Here is a 25,760-nt window from a genome sequence, read left to right as displayed (position 1 = left end):
AATTTTAAATCTTGGACAAATCTTTAACATTTATATCAACAAGCCGAGAAAGAAATGAAAACAACGTTCTAAAATGCACGTGGAAATGCACCTGTGGTTTCGGAGCCCACATTGAAATAGTCGTCCATATGGTACTTCGTGTCGAATCTTTGTGCGTGCAAGACTTACTGCACGCATGAAAAAGCTATAACATTGTGGTGCAAGATCGCTTAGAGAGACGTGGGAACAACTTAATAGATCTTGGTCACACTAATGCTTATAAGAAAATGTCTTTCCGCTAAATAATTATATTGAAAGTATAATGACTAAACGAGACCATTATTCGTAGTATTCATAGATACTAAGAAAGTTTACGATAAATTAAGTTGGAAGTTCCTAGGCAATATTCTCAAGAGAGAAGGCGTAGAATCTGTTTTATAGTAGCCGTTCAGTTAGATATGTTGGGAACACTTCGTAAAGATCACCTAGGAAAGAAAAACACAAAGAAGTAGTTGAAATCTACCAAGGAATAGAGCAGTTCTGCTTTCTGTCTCGGTTGTTGTTCACGCTATATGTGCAAGGAATAAAAGAAGCGTTGCGAAATTGTAAATAAGGTTTTAATTTCTGTCGGATGCGTAAGATAAGCAGCGGACAACAGACTGTCAATGAGTTAAAGCAGGTGGACAAGTTAGCGGCTTAATCAAGTATGCAACTTCGGTCACGGTACTAGGTTAGATGCAGACAGCAAAGTGGGTTAAGTTCTCAAAGAATGCTAATCGCAATAGAATGAAAAATAGCAATCGTACTAGCAGTAACGTTCAGGAACGTAATTCTTCTCTTCCATTATTGGCACAAGAAAATGTCTTCAATAGCAAAACTGGTATTTGGTTTCGTTTTGAGACCTGAAGACAAAAGCGCAAAAATGCGAATATTCGTATCAAATATCGATTGCGAGTGTTCGGGTACTGTTGTCTGGACGAGTTGGCTTGAATTTCGATTGTGAAATTCTTCCCAAGAAGATATCGCCACTTCATGGTTCACATACCACGTCCTCTCCGACTCTTCTAAAGCGAATTACGCGTTGCGAAGCTTCCGTGCCTTCCCCCACCTAATGAAATCGACCACTCAATCGAAGTGTTCTAAGCAGTCTTCCACATCTTCGAGCGTATCGCCGTGAAAGGCCTCAGGTATACGTGGAGGGTACACGATGAGCAGGCACGATGCCACCCGACTGGTCATGGTTGTGCCGTCAGTGGTAGCTGTTGCGTGCACTGCCGCAGCAACACGAAGCGATGCAAACTCAGGCGCGACTCCTCGTATGCAGCGGTTTGTGCGCTGGTGTAACGGAGTCTGTACTCTGGGCTCCTACTGCTGAGGGCCGGGGCTTCAGTCTCTTGCATACTGGGGACTTCCCATCATAACCCGCTTCTCCAATAGAAGTGTAGCACTTTTCAGCGAAGCACACTGAACAAACAGGTTTATTGTAGGCGAACGTAAGACTGAAACACTTTCGCACAATTTGCAGGCAGAGCTAACTGGGGCCTATTCAACAGTCAACCATTGAACACTCCTTCACGCGGCCCGGAAACCAAGACGCGCTATGATTTCTCATTGCACCGGGTAATCGGGCGCTGTCGCGCGCATGTGCACGAGAGACATGCGCTATCTCACCATACGCGAGGCGTAGCTCACGCTCTTGTATTGGCGATTCAATGAGACGCTTGGAAGGGCACCTAGTGAGAGTGCTCGTAACTGGCATCTGGAGAGAGCTCTGTGCGGCAATATCAGATGGTTAGCGAAAGATATACGCAAGATGTGTTTATTGTATTGCCGGAAAGAAAAGTGATAAATATGTGGCCGGGATCGTCAGCGCCGTAGGTAACATTAGGTAACAAAGCAGGTGGGCAGTGGTAGCGGCAGGTGGTATAGTACCGAAGTAGCCTACAACGGTGATGTGACTATATCTTGCCGCCTCAATTTAAGGGGGATGGGATTTCAATAGTGATAGGTTTATTATGCAACAGATGTCGGCATAAATTCTTCTTAGAATGCACGACAGCGGACTGTCTGCATAACCTAGCCGCCTACGGGCAATTGTATTCGCGGCGTCGTCTAAAGAAAGATGGAATTTGATTGCCTAGTTGATGTTCTATCTTAAGGCTAAGCTTTCTTTTATTGAATTGAATTCTGGTGTTTTACGTCCCAAAACCACGTTTTCATTATGAAGCTCGCCGTAGTGGGGGACTACAGATTAATTTTGAGCACCAATAGATCTTTAGCATGCCCTCACTTCACCGGACATGGGCGTTGCTGCATTTCACCGCCATGCAAATGCGGCTGCCGCGGCCGGGATTTGATCCCACGACCTCCTCCTTAGGCGCAACACCATAGTCCCCTAAGCCACCGCGGCTGCTTAGGCTTTTTTTTTTTGCCTACCGTTCCATGGTGTCTCGTGAGTCGGCGGGTCACTGGTCGGGTTTTTGTCGAGAAGAGTAGCATTCACTTAAAAAAAATGGACGCGACCCTAATCTTTGAATTAGGTGTCTCTAAGTGGCACTAGCGCCTCGGCGTTGGTACTCTTACATTACCTATAAGCCAACACAACGCACCAAACGAACTCAGAGGCAACTGTTTTCCATTATTTGCCGGGTAAATATCGTGCCACCTTTTCGTGCGTGCCGTCATTAGTGTCGCCAGTACTTCCGCATTCCACTTCCTGGTTTCCAGAAATTTCAATGCATTCATGCTCACGTGATGCGTCCCAAAATCTACGATTATTTGCTTTCGTGTGCGGTGAACAGTAACTTCTAATTAATTCTAATTGTTCCAGACACTTCAGTAACTGAACTTTTATCTAACCTTATGATCTTACATCATATCTACACTGAATCTCGTGAATACATTAATGCACTATTTTTTCAAGTTCCTTCTGATTTATTTTGAATTTCGTCCCTGGTGGTCTCAGTGACTCCTAATTCTAATTATTCCAGGCAGCTAAGTAACTCAGCTTGTAATACCCTTAAGCTCTGATATATTATCTATAAGGAAACCCGTATATTTTATATTGTAATTTTATTATTTTTTCGCTTCTTTATTTTCCTGGTCGTCTCAGCGATGTTTGATTAATTCTAACTATTCCGGAAACTTCATTAACTCACCTTGTAAATAAAGTTACGCTGTGATATCATATCTATAACGAAACCCATGAAATCGGTATTATGCTATGTTTTCTTTTTTTTCTGATTTATTTGAATATGGTCGCCGGTCGTCTCATTTATTTATAATAATTTATAATTAGTCCGTTCATTCCAGCAACCCAACTGTTAAGTAAAGATATGCTTTGATATCATATCTATTATGAAACCCATGACTTCTATACTGTACTATTTCCTTTTATTTTTTTTTCTGATTCATATTGAACTTCCTCCCCGGTCGTCTGAAGGGGTGAACAGGAAGTGCTGCGCAAGAAACCAGAGTGTCGCTCGATGCTCGTGCCACTAAAAATGAAGTGCATCCCGCGGCGCAATTTGAATCCCTGCTGCAAAGCGCAGCAGCCATTTGCTCTAACGATTAGGCCTCAATGCACATTTTCTTTTCGCATGCTTTTTATAGTTTGGCAGGTCACTGTTAACGTTACTGGTTCTTTCCTTGTTCTACCAGTGTGATTTACTGATTTTCACAAATTTTTTCTCCATAATGTCTCTTTAGGATGCCAGTGTTTCCGCTACCTCTTGATGCAAGCATAACGCAAAAGGCGCAGTGCTCAATACTACCTTGTTTCTGGCTGAGTCGCATTATCGGTCCTCTTCTTCTTTCATACAGCAAGGCGTAGGCTTCCTGGCTTCTCCTGAAATGTGCATTTATATCAGGCTGACCCACGCCAAGCGTTCTAAGATAAAGTGCAAGTTAGGTTATGCAAGAAAATATCTATTTTAAAGGAGTCTCTACGCTTGCCAAGCAGAGCACATCTACCGCGAGCATAGCTGAAGCAGGAGAAGAAAATGAATGACTGGTAGCAGAGCAACTGAAGCCCCTAACCCATGCCCCTAACCCGTGCCCGAGCTACAAGAAAACCAATGTTCTCGGGTACTGAATTAAGCCGAACTAAACGTGAACTGAAAAAAAAAAGTATGGAAGCTAACAGTTACGAAGAAAATGGTTGTGCACATCAGCCTGAATACAAAATACGTTTGCAATGCTAGAAGCTTATTTGCTTCACTCAGCACACTCCACTATAAGAATATTCAGCTCTCTGAACACATTATAACTTGGTATATAAATAGACGCTGCCTATATGCTGGTGAGCTCATCTGGCAAGAGACGCCGCTGATTTCTACTCCAGAATGCTAGCTGAACTGTGCAAATAAAAAGCTGTTCGGCAAGCTTCCATTGAATCACCGCCGCTGTTGATTGTCACAGTCCGGCAGTTTAGTAACGCTATAAAAGCACAGAAGCTAAAAACTATGTTATCAGGAGCCATGATATCAGGAGCATATCAGGAGCATATCAGGAGTGATGACGAAAAAAATATGCAGATCCCAAGCACCGTGAGAATCGATGTAAGCGAAGCTTTCTGTGCTGGATGCTTTGATCGACGATAATTAGCGGTGATGCTAACGGCTAAAGTTTAATTTCTTTAACGTTTAGGCTACCACGAGAGTGGTGAGTTGAAGTTAAGCGTTACCTTGCGTGCATAACTGCTGTTTACGTAGTAAACAGAAGAGACAGGGAAAGGTGTCTGCTTGAGGCGGTGTTCTGCGCCACATTTTATAACCTCAGAGAAGGTTGAGCGTGGTCATTTCCTCACATGGCTCATCGCACTGTGGCAGAAGTATTAATCTTGAATTGCATTGTGGGGCTATACATGCCAAAACCACACTCGGATTATGAGGAAAGCCGTAGTGGCGAACTCCAGAATAATTTTGACACCGTCGCCTTCTTTAACGTGTCCCAAAATCTAAGTGCACGTTCGTTTTCTATTTCGCCCCCGTAGAAATGCGGCTGCTGCGATTTGGATCAAATCCAAGACCTCAAGCGATGCCATAGCCACAAAGCTAACGAGGCGGGGGAGAAGTGTTGATTTGACAGTGAACCGCTTCCGTACTCTCTTCTGGACCCTGCGGTGCGCTTTAATTATTGCGGATCTGCTCAATGAACAGATGCGCAACGGCAAGTCCTCAGATATGCTGAAGCACATTCTCGACCAAAGCGGCCCAAAGTCAAATCAGAAGCTTACGTTTGCCCAGGCCCATCGCGAAGTCACCAGACCTCACACCGTCGATGAACTCATACACAAATACCTGCCCGTTTGACGCGACGGGGATTCGGTGACCCCACTCCAGAACTACCGAGGCCCTCGTCGCCCTCAGCTGGACGAAGACTTTTTCGTTGCCGAGTTCAGACAGGCCATTTTAGAGCGCAAGTGCAACGCTGCGCCTAGTCCGGACGGAATCGTCAACAGAATGTTGAGAAACCTCTACAACCCGTCGATCGTTTTTCCGACCGACAAGATCAAGGAGTCCTGGAAGAGTGGCGTTGTTCCTACAGTATGGAAGACGGCCTGCACGGTACTCATTCCCATGCCCGGCAAGGCCCCGAACATCGGAACCTCAGGCCCATTTCCCTAACATCCTTCATCGGCAAGGTCGTGGAGCGAGTCGTCGTCAACAGGGCCAACGAATACCTCGAAGACAAAGATGGTAGCCGGTGCAACATGATCGGGTTCCGCGGCGGACTGTTGACGTAGGATGCCATGAAAGTAATCAAGCATAACATCGTGGAAGGCCATTCGAGAGCCATCAAGGTTCTGCTCAGTCTAGATCTCGAGAATACTTTCGACAACGTGCTCCACACCCTCATCGCCAAAATCATTTTGGACCTTAGTCTTGATTCCAGATGTCATAGGTATATCAGCTCCTTCCTAACGGACCAGACGGCCAAGCTTCGCATTCGAGACTTCTGCTCCGATGATGGGTCCCTCGGAGGACGCGGAACTCCTAAGGGCGCTATCATCTTGCCCACGCTGTTTAATATCGGTGTTCTCTGGAGGTTGGTACGCGTCGAGGATGTCAAGCACACCACCTACACCGACGAATTAACCATCTGAATGTTCGGCCATTGGGAGGGCCGAGTCGAAGAAGCCATGCAGGACATGATCGACGTGATCGAGGGGTATCTCCGCCCCACCGAACTTCGATGCTGCCTCGCCAAACGGGAGCTTTGGCTTTAAAGGAAAGAGAATGGAGGCAAACCCGAAGCTTGTCACCGAAAGCAGCATTAGTGTTAGTACTTGTGACGGGGGATGTGGTACCCAGGGTCAATGTCATTGCGATTCTGGGTGACTTTGTTTAGTTCAATGGGGGTAACGGAACGGCTATCGGCAAGATTATTGTAAACACGGACAACGCTTTCCTCCTCGTTCGCAAAATCGCAAACCGACACTTACGCCTTCGTACTACGCCGCTTCACGTACACGTTTTCGTACTATGGCACTTCACGTACACAATTTCTATGCACAACTGGCACAGAGCTGAGAGAGACAAGCTCAACTCTCTCATGCGCAATCTAAAGGGCTCTAGGGCTACCCATCAGGACCCGTAACTAGCATCTCATCAAGCTGGGAGCAAATAACACCACCGAGGACATTCCCGAAGCCGAAGAACGCACACAGCTCACTCACCCGACCACTATAGCGGAAGGTAAACGCATCCTATAAGGGCTGGGATACCATCCTGCGGGATTCTCGATGGTCAGCACCCCGATCCCTAGGTGCATTCAGGAAGAGTTCGAAGCGACCCCGTGCCGCAAAATGTCCATTTTGTCCACAACAAGGGCAGACACAAGGTCAGAGCATCAGCGATCCTAAAACAGATCAGGCTGCAAGGTATCAAAGCAAGATTCGTCGACGCCGCGAAGTTACGACGTTACGGAATTCTTCTATATGTCTAGAAGAGCTTTTCCACCCCCGCATTGCAAGTTGAATAGGGAGCAAGCCTTTTCTCTTAGACTCTTACGGACTGGCACATATCCGTGTCTGGCCATTCTACACGAAGTTTACTCCGACGTATATAGTGACGCCTACCCGTCCAGAGGGCAGAGCTGCGCGTCGGCTGGAGCATTAGATCGTCGCTATGTGCGAACAATTTAGCTCCGCTCGTTCGGCAATGAGGTGTCATACTTTTACGTTCATATCCTTGTTATATATCGGATCATAGACCAGTTATGCTTGAAGTTTCATTCCTGGTTTCTTCATCAGAGAAACCTTGGCATCTCCACAATCGCGTTGTACATTACGCGCGCTCGCACTATTTTTTGTCATGAGTCTTGCGCGCCTATGTTTATGGAACTGCCCCACAGTCGTGGGGTGGTCTTGTGCAGTGGCACCTACATTGTTGAGTTGAAAGACATGCCCTCAAACGCCGTGTGTTAAAAACACTAGCTGGTACTCCCACGAAGTTCCGAGTTGCCTTTTAGTGGCAACCGACTGACTCCACTGATATGGTCGTGGCAGCGTGAGCTACCATAACGTCTTGAACTGCTCATTGCAGCGTCGTCTTTGTCGCTTATGCTTGGAGATCTTTTTTTTTTGAATATTTATAGAATATGTATTCTCTTTTTTTCAATGTTATATACAGCATCCAAACATACGTCACTACGTCAGGAAGGATGCTAAAGGCCGTATGTGCCGGACGAGGGCTATCCTCCCCTTGATGACAAACAGTGCATTTGAGACAACGAGCTTTCTTCTAATGTAGCAATAAAACCGCACAAAAAGGAACATCTACAATTCTATACAGTAAATAAATGCTTCGAGATAGTACTTTTTCAAATTGTAGCTGTGAAAAGAAACGCGAAAGCGAGCACACAAAAATCAATAACTAAGTAAACCACCGTTATCTAGCAATGCTGTAAATAATCTGCCACGTTAAGACTACAGCAGGTATAAGTTGTGTGTTATGACCTAAGTAACAGATCCATAACTCTTTTTGTAGAGTATTTTACTTGGGAACTCGTGTATTAGCGTTTCGATATTTTTGTTGTCATTCAAGAAAGTTATAATGGTATGAGAAGCAAGGGTAAGTGAAGAACTACGCCAAGGGTAGGGTATGTAGTGAAGCCGCGCGCATACTGTGCAAGGCCGAAGACATCGGACGCAGAAGTGCTGTGGTGGTCAAGTGGTTTCCGGCCCACATGGGCAGTGACGTGTCGGAAGGCGGGAACGTGAACCACAACGAGACGGCCAACTCGGCCGCGAGAGGACTAAGCAACCGCGCAGCTGCAAGCGCGGCCGACTCGGAGTGTTCGTCGCGGCGCAGTGCCAAGGACAAAATGACCACCTTCAACGAAATAGTGAAGTGGTACAGACTGAAGAGATACACTATGCCGCCACCTCACCCGGGGCTTAACCGGACGGAGGCAGTGTTATACAGACAAATACAGACGGGGTCCCTGCTCACCCCCGTGCTAGCTAAGCACGTGTGTCCAAGTGTGTACGCGAGTGACGTGTGTAGACTGTGCACGAAGGAGAGATCCACCGTGGCTCACATCCTTTGGGACTGTAGCGTAAATCCGCGAGTAGCCAGCGAGAGGACGATCCCGCTGCAGCTAGAGACTTCGACGAGGAGGTATGATTAAGAGACACAACTCAAGGCCATCCACCAGGTCTCGGCAGCTCTAGAGAGGCAGCGACCGAGCGAAACCGAGGAGAAGGGGGGCAGCACCCCCAGGAAGGGGGCGGCGGCCCTCTCGGACCCGCGGAAGTAGCGAGGGAACAAGACCTCGAGAAGCACAACGCACGAGACTGACGTAGTGGCCGCATCGCGGTAAAAGATTGTGCTCCCTGAGTGCAGAGAGCCTAACCGATTCTGCAGGCATTTTTCAATAAAGTTGTTCTCTCTTTCTCTCTAATGGTATGTTCAAAGGTATGGAGCTTATAGTTCGTTCTAACCTCAGGAGATGCAGAAGTAATTCGTGTGCACACCAGCTGTGCAGGAAACTCTGTTTTTAGACAGCCGAATCCACTAGATTCTTCGGCCACAAGAGCACTTCCTGTTATGTCGCTTCGGGCGCGCGACTATTCGCTCTGTGTATCGAATTTTGATAACATGGCGCATCTGACTATGCAAATGGATCATGGTGCCCAAGGATCTCGTACAATGCTTAGCGGAGTGTCCCTGCTTCCCCCTGTGGTGGCTCACCCTCTTTATTTACGACCGTCCGCTGGTGTTGTGATTGCGATATTATCTTCCAGAAGCTTGGCTCGGCCCAGACTGGTTGCCTGTTCAGTTTTAGCTATCCTTCCGAAAAGATGTTGCTAGCACTTTCAGGTCTTGTATTAGCCCTTTCTTTGAGAACTTTAAATTCCTGGTTAGTTATCGTGGCGGTCTCTTTCCGCTGATACCTAGGCACGATCCATCATGAGTTCCTCCAGAGGAACGGAGGCCAACCAGGCATCTCAGCATTCACTAGAATACTTTGACAGCTTTTGCTCGAAACTTGGGAAGCCTGATGCCTTCCTTAATACTACACCATCAGGCATTCTCGGTCATTGTCAGGTCATTGTCACGTTGTATCTCGTGCGTTACCCGGGACAAAATGACGTACACGCTGACGAGGTGAGCACGTGGTCACTTAGTTTCACTGTATCAGGTGAAGGTATTTTCGTCAAATTTTATTGAAGCTATTAGGCATGCCTACTGAAATATACGAAAGACATTGTTAATGCTCGTGAGAGTGCATTGTTTCCTGTTACTCCTGATGTTCGTCAAAAGTGCCCTTTATACCCAGCACTGCTCGTGCTCAGCCTTGAACCTTTTCTGTGCTCAGTACTTAAAGACCCATACGTGCGCAGTTTCCCACTTCCTGGTAGCGGTGTTCTGAAGGTGTCAACCTTCGCCGATGACATAACATTGTTTATCGGGATTGAAGATAGGCAATCCCGTTGGCTTCCAATTTTCACTGAGTATGAAAATATTTAAGGTACGGCACAAACGTTTTGCTCATTGCCCATTGGTTCCCCTCAGACAAACCCCAATTCCTTTTTCCGTCCTCAAAAAAGTTACTCTGATGTTATTTTAGGCCTTTATTACAGGTATGATGCTATATCTAACTGTGTCGCTTGCAATTCATGAAGATTTAAGGCGAAATATTCAGGATGCTCGAGGGCAAGATTTCCCTTATTAGGAAGACCGTACCTTGCAGAGTCTGTATTTGCGGCCATGTATGGTGCATTTGCCACGTTGTAAAGCCACCATTACGGGTGACAAGGTAACTAACTGCAGTCCCTTCTTGTTTTTTTTTTCTGTGGCGCTCGGGCGCCACAGAAAAATTCATCCTTGTGTTTCGCTGCCGGCTGCTTCTTGTGTGATTTCTGCTCCGCCTCTTACAGCGTGAGAAGTGTCCCGTGCATGAACTCGCCTGTTATTTCCTTGGCACAAAATGCGTTACCCGTTACCGGGAGTAAGCTTGAATTGCGGGCGGCACGTGTTAAAGGAACCAGCATTTTACTCTACAGCCGTCGCATTTTGTATGCACGTACAGCAGGTATGTTCTTACGCATACATCTTCGAAAAGCATGTGGATACAATGTCAACGTTATTGCTTCCACTGTAACCCACGGCACTATGTCGTGGAGTGCCGCGGGGTGCGATAACGCAATCAGACGTTATTTCTGTCTGGCCATCTACGAAATTTGATGTGGTGTCTAGGTTGGCAAGTGCTCCCAACTCGTGACAAACTAGTGTGATAGGGCATAGCCCCATCTTCGCTGTGTCACAATTGCCCCCTTCAAGAATCTAACAAGCATTCACTTCTGCAATGCATCGTTGCCAGGGTATTTTGGAAAGCCGCAAATGCGGGCTTCCGTGGCCTTCGAAATATGCGCTTTATGACATCTGGTCGTTGCTCACGTGGTCGCTTCGTGCGGCGTTTAGTTCCCACGGCGGCCTTTTGTCAATAGCGCAACCCGTGCAAGCCAGTTGCCGTGGGCCATCGCCACAATGCTCTGTTTCGACTGCTGGCAAGGTTCTACTCTGAGATACTGTCGTTTCTCTCACAGGACTTGTTCTTGGGGGAAAAGGAGTTTGCGCGATAGTGGTCATATAGGCCACTATATATATATATATATATATATATATATATATATATATATATATATATATATATATATATATATATATATATATATATATATATATATATATATATATATATAGTGCTCAGTATAGCCGACTGATAGATGCGCTTAATCGTCGACCAGCCTAGTTGCAGCCAGGCAATCAAAAGCATTCATTCAATGGACATAGTACGTAGGTGCCCGTTATTTCTTCGTGTGCCTGCTCTCGTATGCATGACACTTTTTGTGTATACACATCAGCTAGCATCACTACACAACTATGTAAAGTGGCTCGGTCACATCATCATTGTACATGACTGCAGTGTACACTGTATGTATTCGACATCATTTTATATAATTGACAATTAGTTTCTGTATAACTGTGAATTTCCGTGGCTTTATGTGGTTATATGTTAGTGAAGCCATGTGACCTTGGGACATTTCTTTGAAAACATGCCCTGTATACTATGTTCACAATTGTTGTATATGTTAACGCCCAGGTGGAATTGTGCTGTCATTGTGATTGGAAGTTAGTATCGTTTTTATCGAAATATTTTTTTGTAAACACTATGGTCAGGAAAATATGGGAAGATTCAAACAGAAAGCTTCCTCTTAAAATACATCACTGGAGCCACGCCACATTTCAGCTATATCGGTGACGTCTGTAAACCTGTAACAAATCGTTCTTTTTTTTCATTTCTTGTGGAGCACTTCTCTTCTTGAAGAAAGCGTTTTAGATGTGTGCTCTTTTTGAATCAGCCATTTCGACAGTAAACTTGGCAACTATATCTTAGCACTACTGAGCTCGAGGTATCTATTTGGATCCCAGCCAAGGTGGCCGAATTTCCATGAAACAAAATACAAAAGAACACTCGTGCACATTAAAGAAGCACATGTGGACGAGAGTATTCCCAGCCTTTCTACTACGGCCTGCCTCATATTCATATAGTTGGTTTGGCAATGAGCCCCCATAATTATGCAGGCGACAACACAAGAACTTGCATTTGTATATTAAGTTTGTTTCCTTTAGAATATGCTGCCTTCATTGCAGATATTTTAAGTCCTAATAGATCGATACGGGGGCTAAATAGTTGCAAAGAAGTAATCTGAGCGAGATGACTCTAATTCATGAGTGCGCTCATTGCGACAGTCAAGTAGGACTCAGAAAGAAACATGCAACGTTAGTTCTGGTATTACATGTGCTATGCTTCACTATACGACTGAATATACTCTTTTATCCCAGGGAGTGTCTTTCTCATAAGGAAGATGAGAACACTTACCATTTCCAATCAACCTCATAATGCTGAGCAAATAAATAAGATATCGGTCGCAGGCTGCGTATTTCATTATATAAGCAAGTGTGCTTATGCCCCGAGGTGTGCCTTTCAAAACTCCGGTAACGAATCCAGACTTTTTGACGAGTATGAAGAGCCTAAAATAGAAATATTAGATACATTATTGAACGTGCAGTATTAATAAATAGTTCGACAAAAAACGAGCGTTATACTACTTGCGACATAAGAGAAGTTTATATTACTTCAGCTCTATACCTTTTTCAGGCAGGTAATGATCGTAAAGTGACGCCGCTCTGCAAACCACACCACCGACAGTGTAATGACTTTAAAGATTTTATTTATACTTCGACGGTGCATATTTAATGTGGTGATCGAAAATCAAAACGGTGTGGCATGGCACACCTGAGGGAGTTGAAGAAGCATGAGTTGTCTCAGTGACATGCCACGTGCAGATTTTACAGAAAGACAGGTTCAATCTTTACTGCCCAGTTTTAAAAAGTTTGTTATATATAACAAAATCCGGCACAGCTCACAGATCTTCGTGCATCGCCGATCTGCTATGCAGATATATCCTGGTGATAGAGGCATTTTTGTTCACTGTAGAAAAAGAAATGCTTGTATGCTTTTGTTAAAACCTTCTGTCACCGCTAAATGAGTTGTTTCTTGGCGCAGCAACTCGCCTAATAAAGATTAGAGAGGGAAAACTTACGCCATGCTTATAAGAAATGTATGTTTTAATGAGAAACAATATAACTCATGCAAAGTGCGACAAGTCAAGAAAGCACGTACAGCCAAAATCAGCAATAAATTTAATTTTTTTGTTATACTAACAACCCCGTTGCGAATACCAGCGTCTTCCAGCTCCTTCCAGTCAAGCTAGCGCGTTTTTGGACACTGAATTACACTGGCGACTCTGGCACACGCTGAGAGTCACAGCGACACCGGTGAGGTTGCTGGAAAAGACTGGATGAGACGCTGTTTTCACTGTTATTTTGGTGGGGCACCCTTGCACGTTCAGTAACCATATTGGTCCTCGCTAGAGTTTGCTGGTACGTACTGCAAACTACGTTCATTACGTTCTTACTGCACTGGTTGCACCAGGTAGAGCGCGAGCACTGCTGAATAACAAATTTTTGAAACAATTGCACCAGGACTAGAAACATTATGTCCAAAATAATGCGATATATTGAAATTACGTGTTGTACTGAAGGCATTGGGCAGTGGGCATGGTGCTAGTGAATGAGAAGAAGACGACGAGGAGTGCTTGCATTCTTGGCCAATCCCCCACTGTGGGTATGTGCCACGGCCACTCAGGACAACAACAACAACTTCCCCGTTTCGATATAGCGCCGACCTGTTTAAGTCTACGGCTGCAACCTAGAACTAGTGCTGCTAGGCGAACACCCCGGTTGAATTTGATGGAGATTCTGGGTTTCTCTTCGACATCCTGGAACTCAGCAGTCGGACGTTACCACCATCTGTTGCAATGGATGAACCGGCACCCTCCCAAGCTGCTGCTCCCGTGCCCCCGGCCATCGTCTGCTCTGGCGTCATCCGCCAGCGCGATCTGGCTATATTTAGCGGCACAGACGACCACGACGTGGAAGACTGGCTCACCGAATATGACCGTGTAAGCGCCTAAAAGAAGTGGGACGACCGCGCCAAGCTCACAAATGTCCTATTTTACTTGAATGACGGGGCGAACATATGGTTCCGAAATCATGAAGCCGATTTTACGACCTGGTCGGCTTTCAAAACAACGTTGGCTGAAGTCTTTGGCAGTCCCGCAGTTCGCCGGCTTTGCGCTGAGCAGCGCTTGCCTGGTCGAGTTCAACGCCAGGATGAGACCTTCACTAGTTTTGTTGAAGACGTGCTCTCGCTCTGCAAGCGCGTCAGTTCATCTATGGACGAAGCTGACAAGATCAAGCACGTCATGAAAGGTATCGATGACCATGCCTTCCAGACGCTCGTCGCGAAGTGTCCCCGGACGATTGCCGACGTCATACAGCTTTGTCAGAAGTACGACGAGCTGCGTAAGCAGCGTGCATGAACATGCGCTGCTCAACAGGGCACTGCGAACTTATCTCCGTTAGATTTCGGTCGCGACGCTGCCGACATTTCTGCTTTAACGCCGGAGATAAAGCAGTTCATCCGTCAGGAAGTCGCGCATCTCTGGCGAATAGCGCACCCGAGCCGTCGACTACTTTGGCTCCTTCGCTTCGTCACTTCATTCAGAGGCAAGTTGCCGCGACGCTGCCATCTGCCCCTCCTCCGCAGCCTGCAGCTGGACCGCTAATCTACGCTGACGTTGTGGCCAGGCCTTACGCTCCTCCAGCTCCTGATGCCTACTGGGCGACCGGCACGTTCCATGTGCCGCCGCCACCTTCGCGTCTGATTGTCGTCCCTTACTAGGCCGCTGGAGTTCCTGTCGTCAAACCGAGGCGAACACATGATAACCGTACAATATGTTATTCCTGCCATTTTCCGATTCTGCCGCCATTGCAGTCCCGGTTTACCTGACAGTGACAGTGACAGCCTCAAGCTACAGGCCTGCTCGACTTCCGCGTCAGGACCAATCTAATCTTCCTCTGGGCTCGTCTTATAGTCGCCTTCCCTTCGATTCACGCCGGTCGCCTTCCCCACGTCGCCGATCCATTTCCCCGATAGTTCGCCGACCCAGGCCACCCCGAGAGGAAATCTAACAGTCGCAGTTCCAGAGGCAAGAACTGCGTTTCCGTCTAACATTTCAAGGCCTCATTCTGCACCGGCGAACAAAATTGAACTGTCCGTAGATGGCTTTACCGCACACGCACTTATCGACACCGGAGCCGCCGTTTTTATTATTAGTGTGAAGCTCTGCCGCGATTTGAACAAAGTGACCATTCCCCATACCTCTCTTTCTCTGCGTACGGCAACCTCGCATCGCATTCAGCCTTCAAAGTCGTGCACAGCCCGGGTTGTCATTCAAAGCGTTATGCATGTTATCGAATTTGTTGTCCTACCTCGTTCCTCGAACGAAGTATTCTTGGATGGAATTTCCTATCTCTCAATCAAGGTCTTATCGACTGCGCTCGTTGCGAACTTACGTTATCAGTGCCGTGTTTTGACCCTCACGACCATTATTTTCCTAAAGTTGTTGCCGCCTTTGACATCGAATCGCACCTTTCTCCGCCGCTCCGCTTCCTGTGTTGTGTGGCTCTGCTGGGAACTCATCTGCTCTGTTTACGCCGTAGGACACTTGTGCGCGCCGCCGGAGCTTTCTGCTTCCGTTTGCTCTCGTCACTTTTTGCGACGGTTCTGCTACTCTTTACGTGTACAATCCGTCCACCTGCCCATGATCCCGACTTCGCGGCGAGTGCCTGGGCACCTCTGCAGCTTTCGATTGCGTTCTCCCGGCCGCCATGTTTGGTGATACGGCATCACTTCCGATTCGTGCCGTCACTCCTCCCACCGCGACCGATGCCCCTGTAGAGGTCTTCGCTCGTGCCATCTACGCAGAACTCCCATCTGCGCAGCACACCGAAATCATCAAGCTTCTCCAGCGTTTTCGCGCTTTGTTTCACATTGGCCAAACATCCTTAGGCCGGGCGTCCGCAGTCGTTCACCGTATCGACACCGGCCAACAAACACCTTTGCGCCAGCGTCCATATCGTCTGTCGGCCGCTGAACGCCGTGTCATCGACCAGCATGTTGACGACATGCTGGAGCGTGGCATCATCCAGCCCTCTAACAGTCCCTGGGCATCTCAGGTTGTCCTCGTTAAAAAATGGCTCCATTCGGTGCTCCGTCGACTATCGCCGCCTTAGCCGATTAGCGCGCCAAGATGTCTATCCTCTGCCGAGCATCGACGATGCCTTGGACAGTCTGCAGGGAGCGGAATTCTTTTCCTCGCTGGATCTACGCTCCGGGTACTCGCAAGTGCCAATGGCAGAGGCCGATTGCCAAAAGACAGCCTTTGTAACTCCTAATGGGCTATATGAATTCACCGTCATGCCATTCGGCCTCTGCAACGCGACTGCTACTTTCGAGCGAATGATGGACACCATTCTTCGAGGACTAAAGTGGAAAACGTGCCTCTGTTATTTAGATGACATTGTGGTTTTTTCCACCGACTTTGCGTCTCACCTCAGCCGCCTTGAGCAAGTCCTTGCGTGCCTCTCCAGTGCAGAACTGCAACTAAATTTGAAGAAATGGCACTTCGGCGCTCGCACGCTTACTATTCTGGGCCATGTAGTTTCAAAAGACGGTATCCTCCGGACCCCGCGAAACTTAGCGCAGCATCTGAGTTCCCTAAACCAACCACCATGAAAGAGCTTCGCAGTTTCATCGGCTTGTGCTCATATTTCCGACGCTTCATCCGTAACTTTGCCTCTATCATCGCCCCCTTGACGCAGCTTCTCACTGGCAGTTATGACCTATCAGCCTGGTCCCCGGCGTGCGACGACGCATTCCAAGAACTATGACGCGTTCTCACTTCTCCTCTAGCACAGCGACACTTCGATCTCTCTGCTCAAACTGAGATCCATACGGATGCTAGCGGTGTCGGACTCGGTGCTGTTCTTGCACAACGCAAGGATGGCTTCGAAGAGTACGTCGTCGTCCATGCAAGCCGCACCCTTACCAAAGCCTTACCAAAGGCGAACTACTCGGTTACTGAGAAGGAATATCTGGCCATCATTTGGGCAATCGGAAAATTTCGTCCTTATGTGTACGGGCGTCCATTTGACATTGTGACCGGCCATCATGCCCTATGCTTGTTATCTTCATTAAAAGATCCAACTGGTCGGCTCGCCCGTTGGGGATTGCGCCTACAAGAGTACGACATCCGTGTTGTTTATCGCTCTGGCCGAAAACTTTAAGACGCAGAACGCCCTATCCCAGTCACCCGTGCCCTCCGGTCCTGTCCACTCGTCTATTTCCACCTATGGAGCATTCGCCCTCAACATTCCCGACATGCCATCAGAGCAGTGCAAAGACCCATGGATCTCTTCGCTTATTGACTTCCTCTCTAGCCAGTAGCCAGCGCCGATTCCTCGGACGCTCCGTCGTCAAGCCGCGCACTTCACCATGCGGGATAACCTGCTGTACCGCCGCAACTACAATTATACCCCGACAGCTGCGCCCCGACTTCTGCGCCACGTTCCACAACGACCCCCAATGCGGTCACGCTGGTGTATTAAAGATATACTCCCGCCTCCAGCTTCGGTACTACTGGTGCGGTATGTACCGCGTCTTTCACCGGTACGTCCGGTTCTGCCTCATATGCCAACGATGCAGAACGCCACCTCAACATGCCACCGGCCCCTTGCAACCTTTACCATGCCCCACGCGCGCGTTGGACCGCGTCGGCATTGACCTATACGGTCCGCTTCCCAACACTGCAAGCGGCCATCTCTTGGTTATTGTTGCTATAGACCACCTCACGCGGTACGCCGAAACTTCAGCCCTAGCATCTGCCACAGCAAAAGACGTCGCCAGTTTTATCCTTCAAAACCTGATTTTACGCCACGGAGCACCTCGATAATTACGGAGCCACCGCGGTCGCGTTTTTCTCTCAGACGTCATTGCAGCATTGCTAAAGGAGTGTCGCATCATTCACCGCAATACCACAGCAGATCATCCTCAAACTAATGGGATGACAGAGCGTTTCAACCGCACCCTTGGCGACATGTTGGCCATGTATGTTTCCTCTGACCACTTGAATTGGGATCGCATTCTGCCTATCGTAACCTACGCTTACAATACCGCCACGCAAAGTACCACTGGGTTGTCCCCTTTCTTTCTCCTTTTCGGACACAAACTTTGATGCACTATGAACACGATTCTGCCTTACCGACCACATGCTTCGGAGTGCACGACTGTTTCTAGAGCTGCTGCTTACGCCGAAGAATGTCACCAGCTTGCTCGTTCGTTCACATCCCAGGACTATTGGCGCCAAAAGCACCGCCACGATTCATCTACTGCGTTCTCAGCAGTTCTACCCGCAGTGATCAAATTTGGCACATTTCTTTAAGCACGCTAGCAAGCTCTACTCAACGTACACCGAAATTTCGACTTCTAATGAACTCTTTGGACCTGATGCTAAGAAGCCACCTAGGGTTGTCTCGAATAGATGGGAAGCTTCTACCAAGAGTCATTATGCAAAAAAGAAGTGACACGTGCAGACAGGACACAAGAGTAGAGAAGTAGACAACACGAACGCCATCCACTTCTCTACTCTTGTGTCCTGTCTGCACACCTCACTTCTTTTTTGCATAATGAATCCTTACCAACTAGCTCAGCTTTCTGTCGTTCTAACAAGAGCTTGTGGTTGACGGAGAAATGTGGAGCTCGTTGACGGAACTTGCTGAAATCTCGCATGATGTCAGCGAAGTGGAAGTTATTCGAGTGATACTTTCCGAAAAAGAAGTTCTTTATGAGAAGGCATTAGTGATGAGAGACACACTGGGGCCCCTTTTAGACGCCCAGAAAACGCTTCAAATTGGAAAACTTCTGATGCCCACCTTTTATCACCTGGTAAACGTCAAGCAACCGCAGACTGTCAGCGAACTTTCATCGATGGTCGGTAGGTGATCGGTAAAAGCCATCAGGCCCGAGCTGGTTTGTCTATGTTACCCATGAATAGCACCACATTAGTAAAAAAAACATGACGTGAAGAGTTCTGCACGAAACTCGCCACAAATGGCACTGCAATGTTGAAAGGAACGTATAGGACAATGAGGAAAACCAGATAACCTTGTGGAACTTGTGAACCATCCTGGATCCATTTTAGACGCGTCTGTTGGGGCAGTCATTTGATGAAGACTGACCTCTGTTCATGTGCCTAGTCGACACTGTAGATTAACTTCCAGAGGAGTTCAATCAGTACTTGTTGGAAGCAAGCCCCACAAACACAGCTGTCAAAGTCATTGAGTATTGACTCTACCGCTCGCTACCTTAGGCTAGTAAATGCGGAACTGACATTGTTGTGCCGAGCTTATGGAAGCTGTGATGTCGCGAGAAATTTCTCCCAGCTAAGATACGTTTAAAAAGCGGACAGGTCTTGACTGGAGACCGACATGTAGCGCATGCCAATAATAATGTATGTAAAAAATGGTGTGTAAAAAATTGATGACCAGCTTTTGCGAATAAAAATGTTTCATTTTTAGAAGTTATCAATTCTCTTAGCTGTCATTATTAGAGATTAATTCCAAAACAAACACCAAATTTGTGAGAGTATTAACTAATAGACCCTGATGGCCCCTCCTCCCTGATTACAAGCTTGAAACAAACACCAATTTTAACACGTTAGACTTAAGAAGCCTGTGATACCTTCTGATCAAATAAACTGAGTGTATAGTACATCTCTAGATATAACCCGAAAAAACACGTATTTCGGAATGTTTTCAGAACAACAAGCCGATTTCTCCCCGTTTCTCAGTTTGAAAAATAGCACCTCATTTTACCGCCGAATTAAAAAAGTGAAGAACAATTTATCCTCATCATTTTTGATTCAGAACTTACAATCATTCCTCACATTAAATTATTTAGGGCTAGATGCCTATAGAGAATGAACCTAGTCAAGTTTCCGCCACACACAGCATGGGGTTGTGATGTGAAGTGCCTCATCAACTTCCACGAGAACCTTAAAATTCACGATTTAACTGCGACAGTGTTGTTTATAACTCTGGTGCACCCAGTGCTCTGAAGATTCTAGATACGCTTCATAAACTAGGTACACGAGTAGCGACCGGTGTGTTCAGAGCAAGCCCGATACACAGCCACTACATCTAATCAAATGAGTGGTCACTACAATTACAAAGGGCACATCGGAGTTTTACATACTGCCGGAAAGTAAGTTCAAACTGCCAGCATTTGTGCTATTCGACTATAAATGGCGCATCATCTGCCACTCTATTTCGTAACCGACGCTCAGTCAGAGAGCCCTTTCCACTTCATGTTAGTAATTGTCCCAAGAAATGGGTGTGCCACTCCTACATGTCTCCTACTGCATGAAGCGAACATGCTACCACCGTGGCAGTGGCAGCTTCTTGACTTTGACAAGTCGTGTATGAAGGCAGCAAAGCATGCGATTGAGATACACATTCAAGCCCACTTTCTAGAACATCAGGCGAAGTACTAATGCCACGAGCATTAGACTGACGCGTCTTAATCGCACGCCAGTGTTCCTTATGCAGCACTGGGCCCATCTTTGTCCGAAACAGCCGTTGTGCACACTGAAACGAGCACATTTACGGCTGAGGCTTAAGCAGTACTGTCGGTGACGAAACATATCAAGTAAGGAAAGTTATAAAAATTCATAATATTTACTATCTAAGTGTCGTTAGATCTCTTATGTCGATTCGTAAATGTAAAAATCCAGTATTTATCTATCGTTATGCACTACTGTGTGCAAAATACAGAACTAACCGGCATATAACAATACGCTCGGTGCCAGGGTAGAGAGGAATTGAGGCCAATGGTGCTCGCAGACGAAGCCGCTGCATCAACGGCAACAAGAGATTCTGTTGCCTCCATAGCTGTAACCGCTATAGACTTAAAGTCCTTTATTCGTTGAAATCTAAGGTGCTATTTGTAACGCTTGTGAGTTGCCGAAACTTCTAACCAACTCCATCTGATGAAGCCACTATGAGGCATTGCACCACCCCCGATAAAATGAAGAAAAGCTGATGAATTCTTTTGTTGACTGCGTATAAGGCCACACATTCGAACCACAGAATTACCTACTCAAGGGCGGCGCAAGAAACGATGTGAAAGATAAGGTTAAAAGCTGACTGTCCTCCACGTACTTGTGGAGTGCAGGAAAGCAGAAACTGAAAGAGAAGAGCACATTCCGCAAGCCTAGAACACCCTATCCCCCTACACCCAACAATAATTGGATGATTGCAACAATTATTCGACATGAAGGCAGTTCTAAATTATCTGAATGATGTGCTACAAGTCTTGGCCAGGAATGTCGTAGCACACCCTCTCACCAGAGGGTCCTCCTGCGATAGTAGGTTTTGTAGAGGACATGCCTCCGCAGCCTTGCGTTTAAGGGCTCTGGTGAGGAGGTAGTGCTAGTTTCTCACCCTTTACATTTAATATATTATCGATGTGAAACATATATATTACAGTCTTAGTACCACACTGTGTAGTTCATTATTTTATTTCATATCTAATTTGCAAACATTACAGCGCTTGATATTTAAGCCCTTTTACTGTCAACTAACGTCCACCTACTGCATACACCTGTGAATCTAATTGACAGATCATGGACACCACATCACCACTTGCATGTCGCTCTTTGGCCATATCTGGCCCTTGCACCACTAACCACAATACATCATCGTGTGGATATTAACCGAGAAAGTGTAAAGGTAGGATTGATGATTGTTGCGCAGAATACAAATATAATGTTGTATAGCTTCACAAAAGAACCAGAATTTATGATCGTCAGTCAGCCTCTAGTCGGTACAGGAGTATGCTTATCTAGGTGAATTACCCACATGCGCTCTAATCATGAGGAGTAAAATTACAAAATTATAAAAATGGGCTGAAATACATGCGCCAGACATTGAAAATTTTTTCCGAAGAGCTTACCACGGTCATCGCAAGAAATTTGTAGAGCCATTGGAATCTGTCAGTGGTAACATATAGGGAGAAACTTGGAGGTTATCAAAAAATCTCGAGAACAAATTAATAACTGCGGATAAAAATATGCAAGAAAATACCTTACGCCAAACGTTCAATGACAGAAAGTAGTTGCGTGGATCAGAGAGCAAACGGGGATAGTCGATGTTCTAGATCACCCAAAGACAAAAAACGTTGACAGTCGTTTTAGCATACGCTAAAGAGGATGAAGGTAAAAGCCTGCGGGCTCACGAGACATTATTTAAATTATTGACATTCACACTGCGATGCATTCATCATCATCATCATCATCGGCCTGGTTACGCCAGTGCAGCGCAAAGGCCTCTCCTGTACTTATACAACTACTCCGGTCATGTGCTAATTGTGGCCATGTTTTCCCTGTAAACTTCCTTATCTCATCCGCCCACCTAACTTTCTGCCGCCCCCTGCTAAGCTTTCGTCCTCATAGAATCCAGTCTGTAACCACCAATGACCATCGGTTATCTTCCCTCGTCATAACATGTCCTGTCCATGCGCACTTCTTTTTCTTGCTTTCAACTAAGATGTCATTAACTGGCGTTTGTTCCCGCACCTAATCTGCTCTTTTCTTGTCCCTTAACGTCACACTCAACATTCTTCTTTCCATAGCTGGTTGCGTCGTCCTCAATTTAAGTAGAACCCTTTTCGTAAGCCTCCATGTTTCTGCCCCGTGCGTGAGTACTGGTAAGACAAAGCTGTTATACACTCTTTTCTTGAGGGATACTGGTAACCTGCGGTTCATGATATGAGAATGCCTGCCGAGCGCACGCTAGCGCAGCCTTATTCTCATTATTTCAGTCTCATGATCCGGATACGCGGCCACTACCTGCCCTAAGTAGATGTATTCAATTACACCTTCCAGTGCCTCGATACCTATCGTAAACTGATGTTCTCTTCCGAGACGGTTAAATATTATTTTAGATTCCTGCAGATTAATTTTTAGACCCACCCTTCTGCTTTTCCTGTCCAGGTCAGTGAGCATGCATTGCAATTGGTACCCTGAGCTACTAAGCAAGCCGATATCATCAGAGAATCGCAAGTTACTATTGTATTCTCCACTAACTCTTGTCCACAATCCTTCCCAATCCAGGTCTCTGAATACCTCCTGTAAGCACGCTGAGCATAGCATTGGAGAGACCATATCTTCTTCCTGACGCCCTTCTTTATTGGTATTCTGTTGCTTTCTGTATGGAGGACTACGGTGGCCGTGGAGCCGCTATAGATATCTTTCAGTATTTTACATAGGCTCGTCTACACCTTAATTCCGTTATGCTTCCATGACTGCTGAGGTTTCGACTGAATAAAAGGCTTTCTCGTAATCAATTAAAGCTATATATAAGGGTTCGTTATATACCGTACATTTCTCTATCACCTAATAATTAGTGCGAATATGGTCTATTGTTGAGTAGCCTTTACGGAATCTTGCCTGGTGCTTTGGTTGACAGAAGTTAAAGGTGTTCTTGATTCTACTTGCGATTACCTTAGCAAATGCTTTGCAGGCAATCGACAGTAAGCTGATCGGTTTGTAATTTTTCAAGTCCTTGGCGTCCCTTCTCTTATGGATCAAGATTATCTTGGCGTTCTTCCAAGATTCCGTTACGCTCGACGTCATGAATCATTGTGTATAGAGGGTGGCCATTTTTCTAGAGCAACCTGCCCCCCATCCTACAACAAATCTGGTGTTACCTGATCCTCCCCAGCTGCTTTCCCTCTTTGCATAGCTCCCAAGGCTTTCTTTACTTCTTCCGGCGCTACCTTTGGGATTTAGAATTCCTCTAGACTATTATCTCTTCCGTTATCGTCGTGGGTGCCACTGGTACAGTATAAATCTCTTTAGAACTCCTCAGCCACTTCAACTATTTCATGCATATTGGTAATGATATTGCCGGTTTTGTCTCTTAACGCATACATCTGATTCTTGCCGATTCCTAGTTTCTTCTTCACTGCTTTTAGGCTTCCTCCGTTCCTGAGAGCATGTTTAATTCTATCCATATTATACTTCCTTAAGTCCACTGTCTTACGCTTGTTGATTAACTTGTAAAGTTCTGCCAGTTCTATTTTATCTGTAGGGTTAGAGGCTTTCATGCATTGGCGTGTTTTGATCAAATCTTCCGACTCCTGCGACAGCTTACTGGCATCCTGCCTAACGGAGTTACCACCGACTTCTATTGCATACTCCTTAATGATGGCCATGAGATTGTCGTTCATTGCTTCAATACTAAGGTCCTCTTCCTGAGTTAAAGCCGAATACCTGTTCTGTAGCTTGATCCGGAATGGCTGTATTTCGCCTCTTACTGCTAACTCATTGATAGGCTTCTTATGTACCACTTTCTTCAGTTCCCTCCTCAAGTCTAGGCTCATTCGAGTTCTTTCGATCCTATCGTCACTGCATCGCACCGTGCCGAGCACGCCCACATCTTGTATGATGTCAGGGATACCGCAGATTATGAGTTCTATTTCATTTCTAGTCTCGCAATTCTGGCTCCTCCGCGTCCACTTTCGGCTGTCCCGCTTACGGAAGAAGGCATTCATAATCCGTATATTATTCCGTACTGCAAACTCTACTAGTAAATCTCCCCTCCTATTCCTACGCCCTGTACCATATTCCGCCACTGACTTGTCTCGAGCCTGCTTCTTGCACACCGTGGCATAGAGGTCGCCCATCAGTACAGTGTATTTTGTTTTGACTTGACCCATTGCCGATTCCACGTCTTCATAGAAGCTTTCTACTTCCTGGTCATCATGACTGGATGTAGGATGTTGTGGCCAAGTACTGCACCAGGGTGACCAATCCTGCTCTGATGAGGGAGTGCGTTATCGGTTCTTGTCACCAGGATCAGGCCGCACTCCAGGCCTGTTCATGCAATTTTATCTACACGCGGATTTAGTTATTATTTTTCCTGGTGGAGAATTACGCGGCACCGGGATTCGAACCACGGTCCTCTTGCGCGCGAGTCGGATGCTCTCCCTCTACGCCACCGCTGCACCGCTGCAATAATATTTGCTGTTATTAAGACTAACCTTCGCGGGTTCAACACCCAGCATAGGTAGTGGGTTCGAATATCTTAACTGTAGCTTAAAAACACGCGCCTTGAATAAACCCCATGTCGTGGGTTCGAGAGACTTAACACGAAAGGCCGTGGGTTCATGTGTCTTAATTAAGTATATCCTAATAACTCTGCCTTAATTCGTCTTAACACCAACGACTTTGGGTTTGAGGACATTAATTAACTTTGTCTTAACACTACAGGCCGTGATTTTCACTCCCACCAAAGGTGGCTTCGAGTGCCTAAATAACATTTCCATAAATAACACTAGTGATCATTGGTTCGTCTATCAGTGGTGGCACTATCAATTTTGGTGCCATTGAATGTTGGTCCCCCCAAAGCTTGGCGGTATCCTTCCCATAAAAGGTCGTGGGCTTAAGGGCCTTAATTGCTCAATCTTAAGTACCTGTGCCTTGTTTACCTTCGCCCGAATAACACCTAACGACGTGGGTTCGACGTCAATGGTGACATGATGAATATGGTGCCATGTAATTGTGGTCTCAACAAAGCTCGAGGGTACGACTCCCACCAAAGGTCGTGGGTTCGAGTGGTTTAATTATCATCAGAAGTCGTGGGTTGGACTCCCACCGATGGTAGTGAGTTCGACTGCCACCAAAGGTACTGAGTTCGAGTTCTGCCAATGGTCCTGGGTGGCACCATCAATTTTGGGGCCAG

General features: G+C 46.4%; 1 protein-coding gene across 3 annotated transcripts in view; it reads right to left on the bottom strand.

The window, feature by feature from the left end:
- LOC142589057 (uncharacterized) overlaps positions 1 to 25,760 on the bottom strand; it is a 49,754-nt gene that overhangs the window by 11,136 nt on the left and 12,858 nt on the right. For 2 of the 3 annotated variants that reach the window (XM_075700848.1, XM_075700847.1), the window contains exons 2-3: positions 12,373 to 12,524; positions 3,753 to 3,826 (exon numbers count right to left, since the gene is read on the bottom strand). In XM_075700848.1, the coding sequence (XP_075556963.1) occupies positions 3,753 to 3,826; positions 12,373 to 12,524 (226 nt within the window). Of the gene's footprint in view, positions 1 to 3,752; positions 3,827 to 12,372; positions 12,525 to 21,362; positions 21,465 to 25,760 lie in introns of those variants that run through there. The other variant, XR_012829803.1, reaches the window with a different exon arrangement.

This window comes from Dermacentor variabilis, chromosome 7 (assembly GCF_050947875.1).
Source record: "Dermacentor variabilis isolate Ectoservices chromosome 7, ASM5094787v1, whole genome shotgun sequence".
Classification (NCBI taxonomy): Eukaryota; Metazoa; Arthropoda; class Arachnida; order Ixodida; family Ixodidae; genus Dermacentor; species Dermacentor variabilis.
Note: the sequence above shows the minus strand (reverse complement) of the source record. Positions and strands in the feature narration are given on the sequence as shown.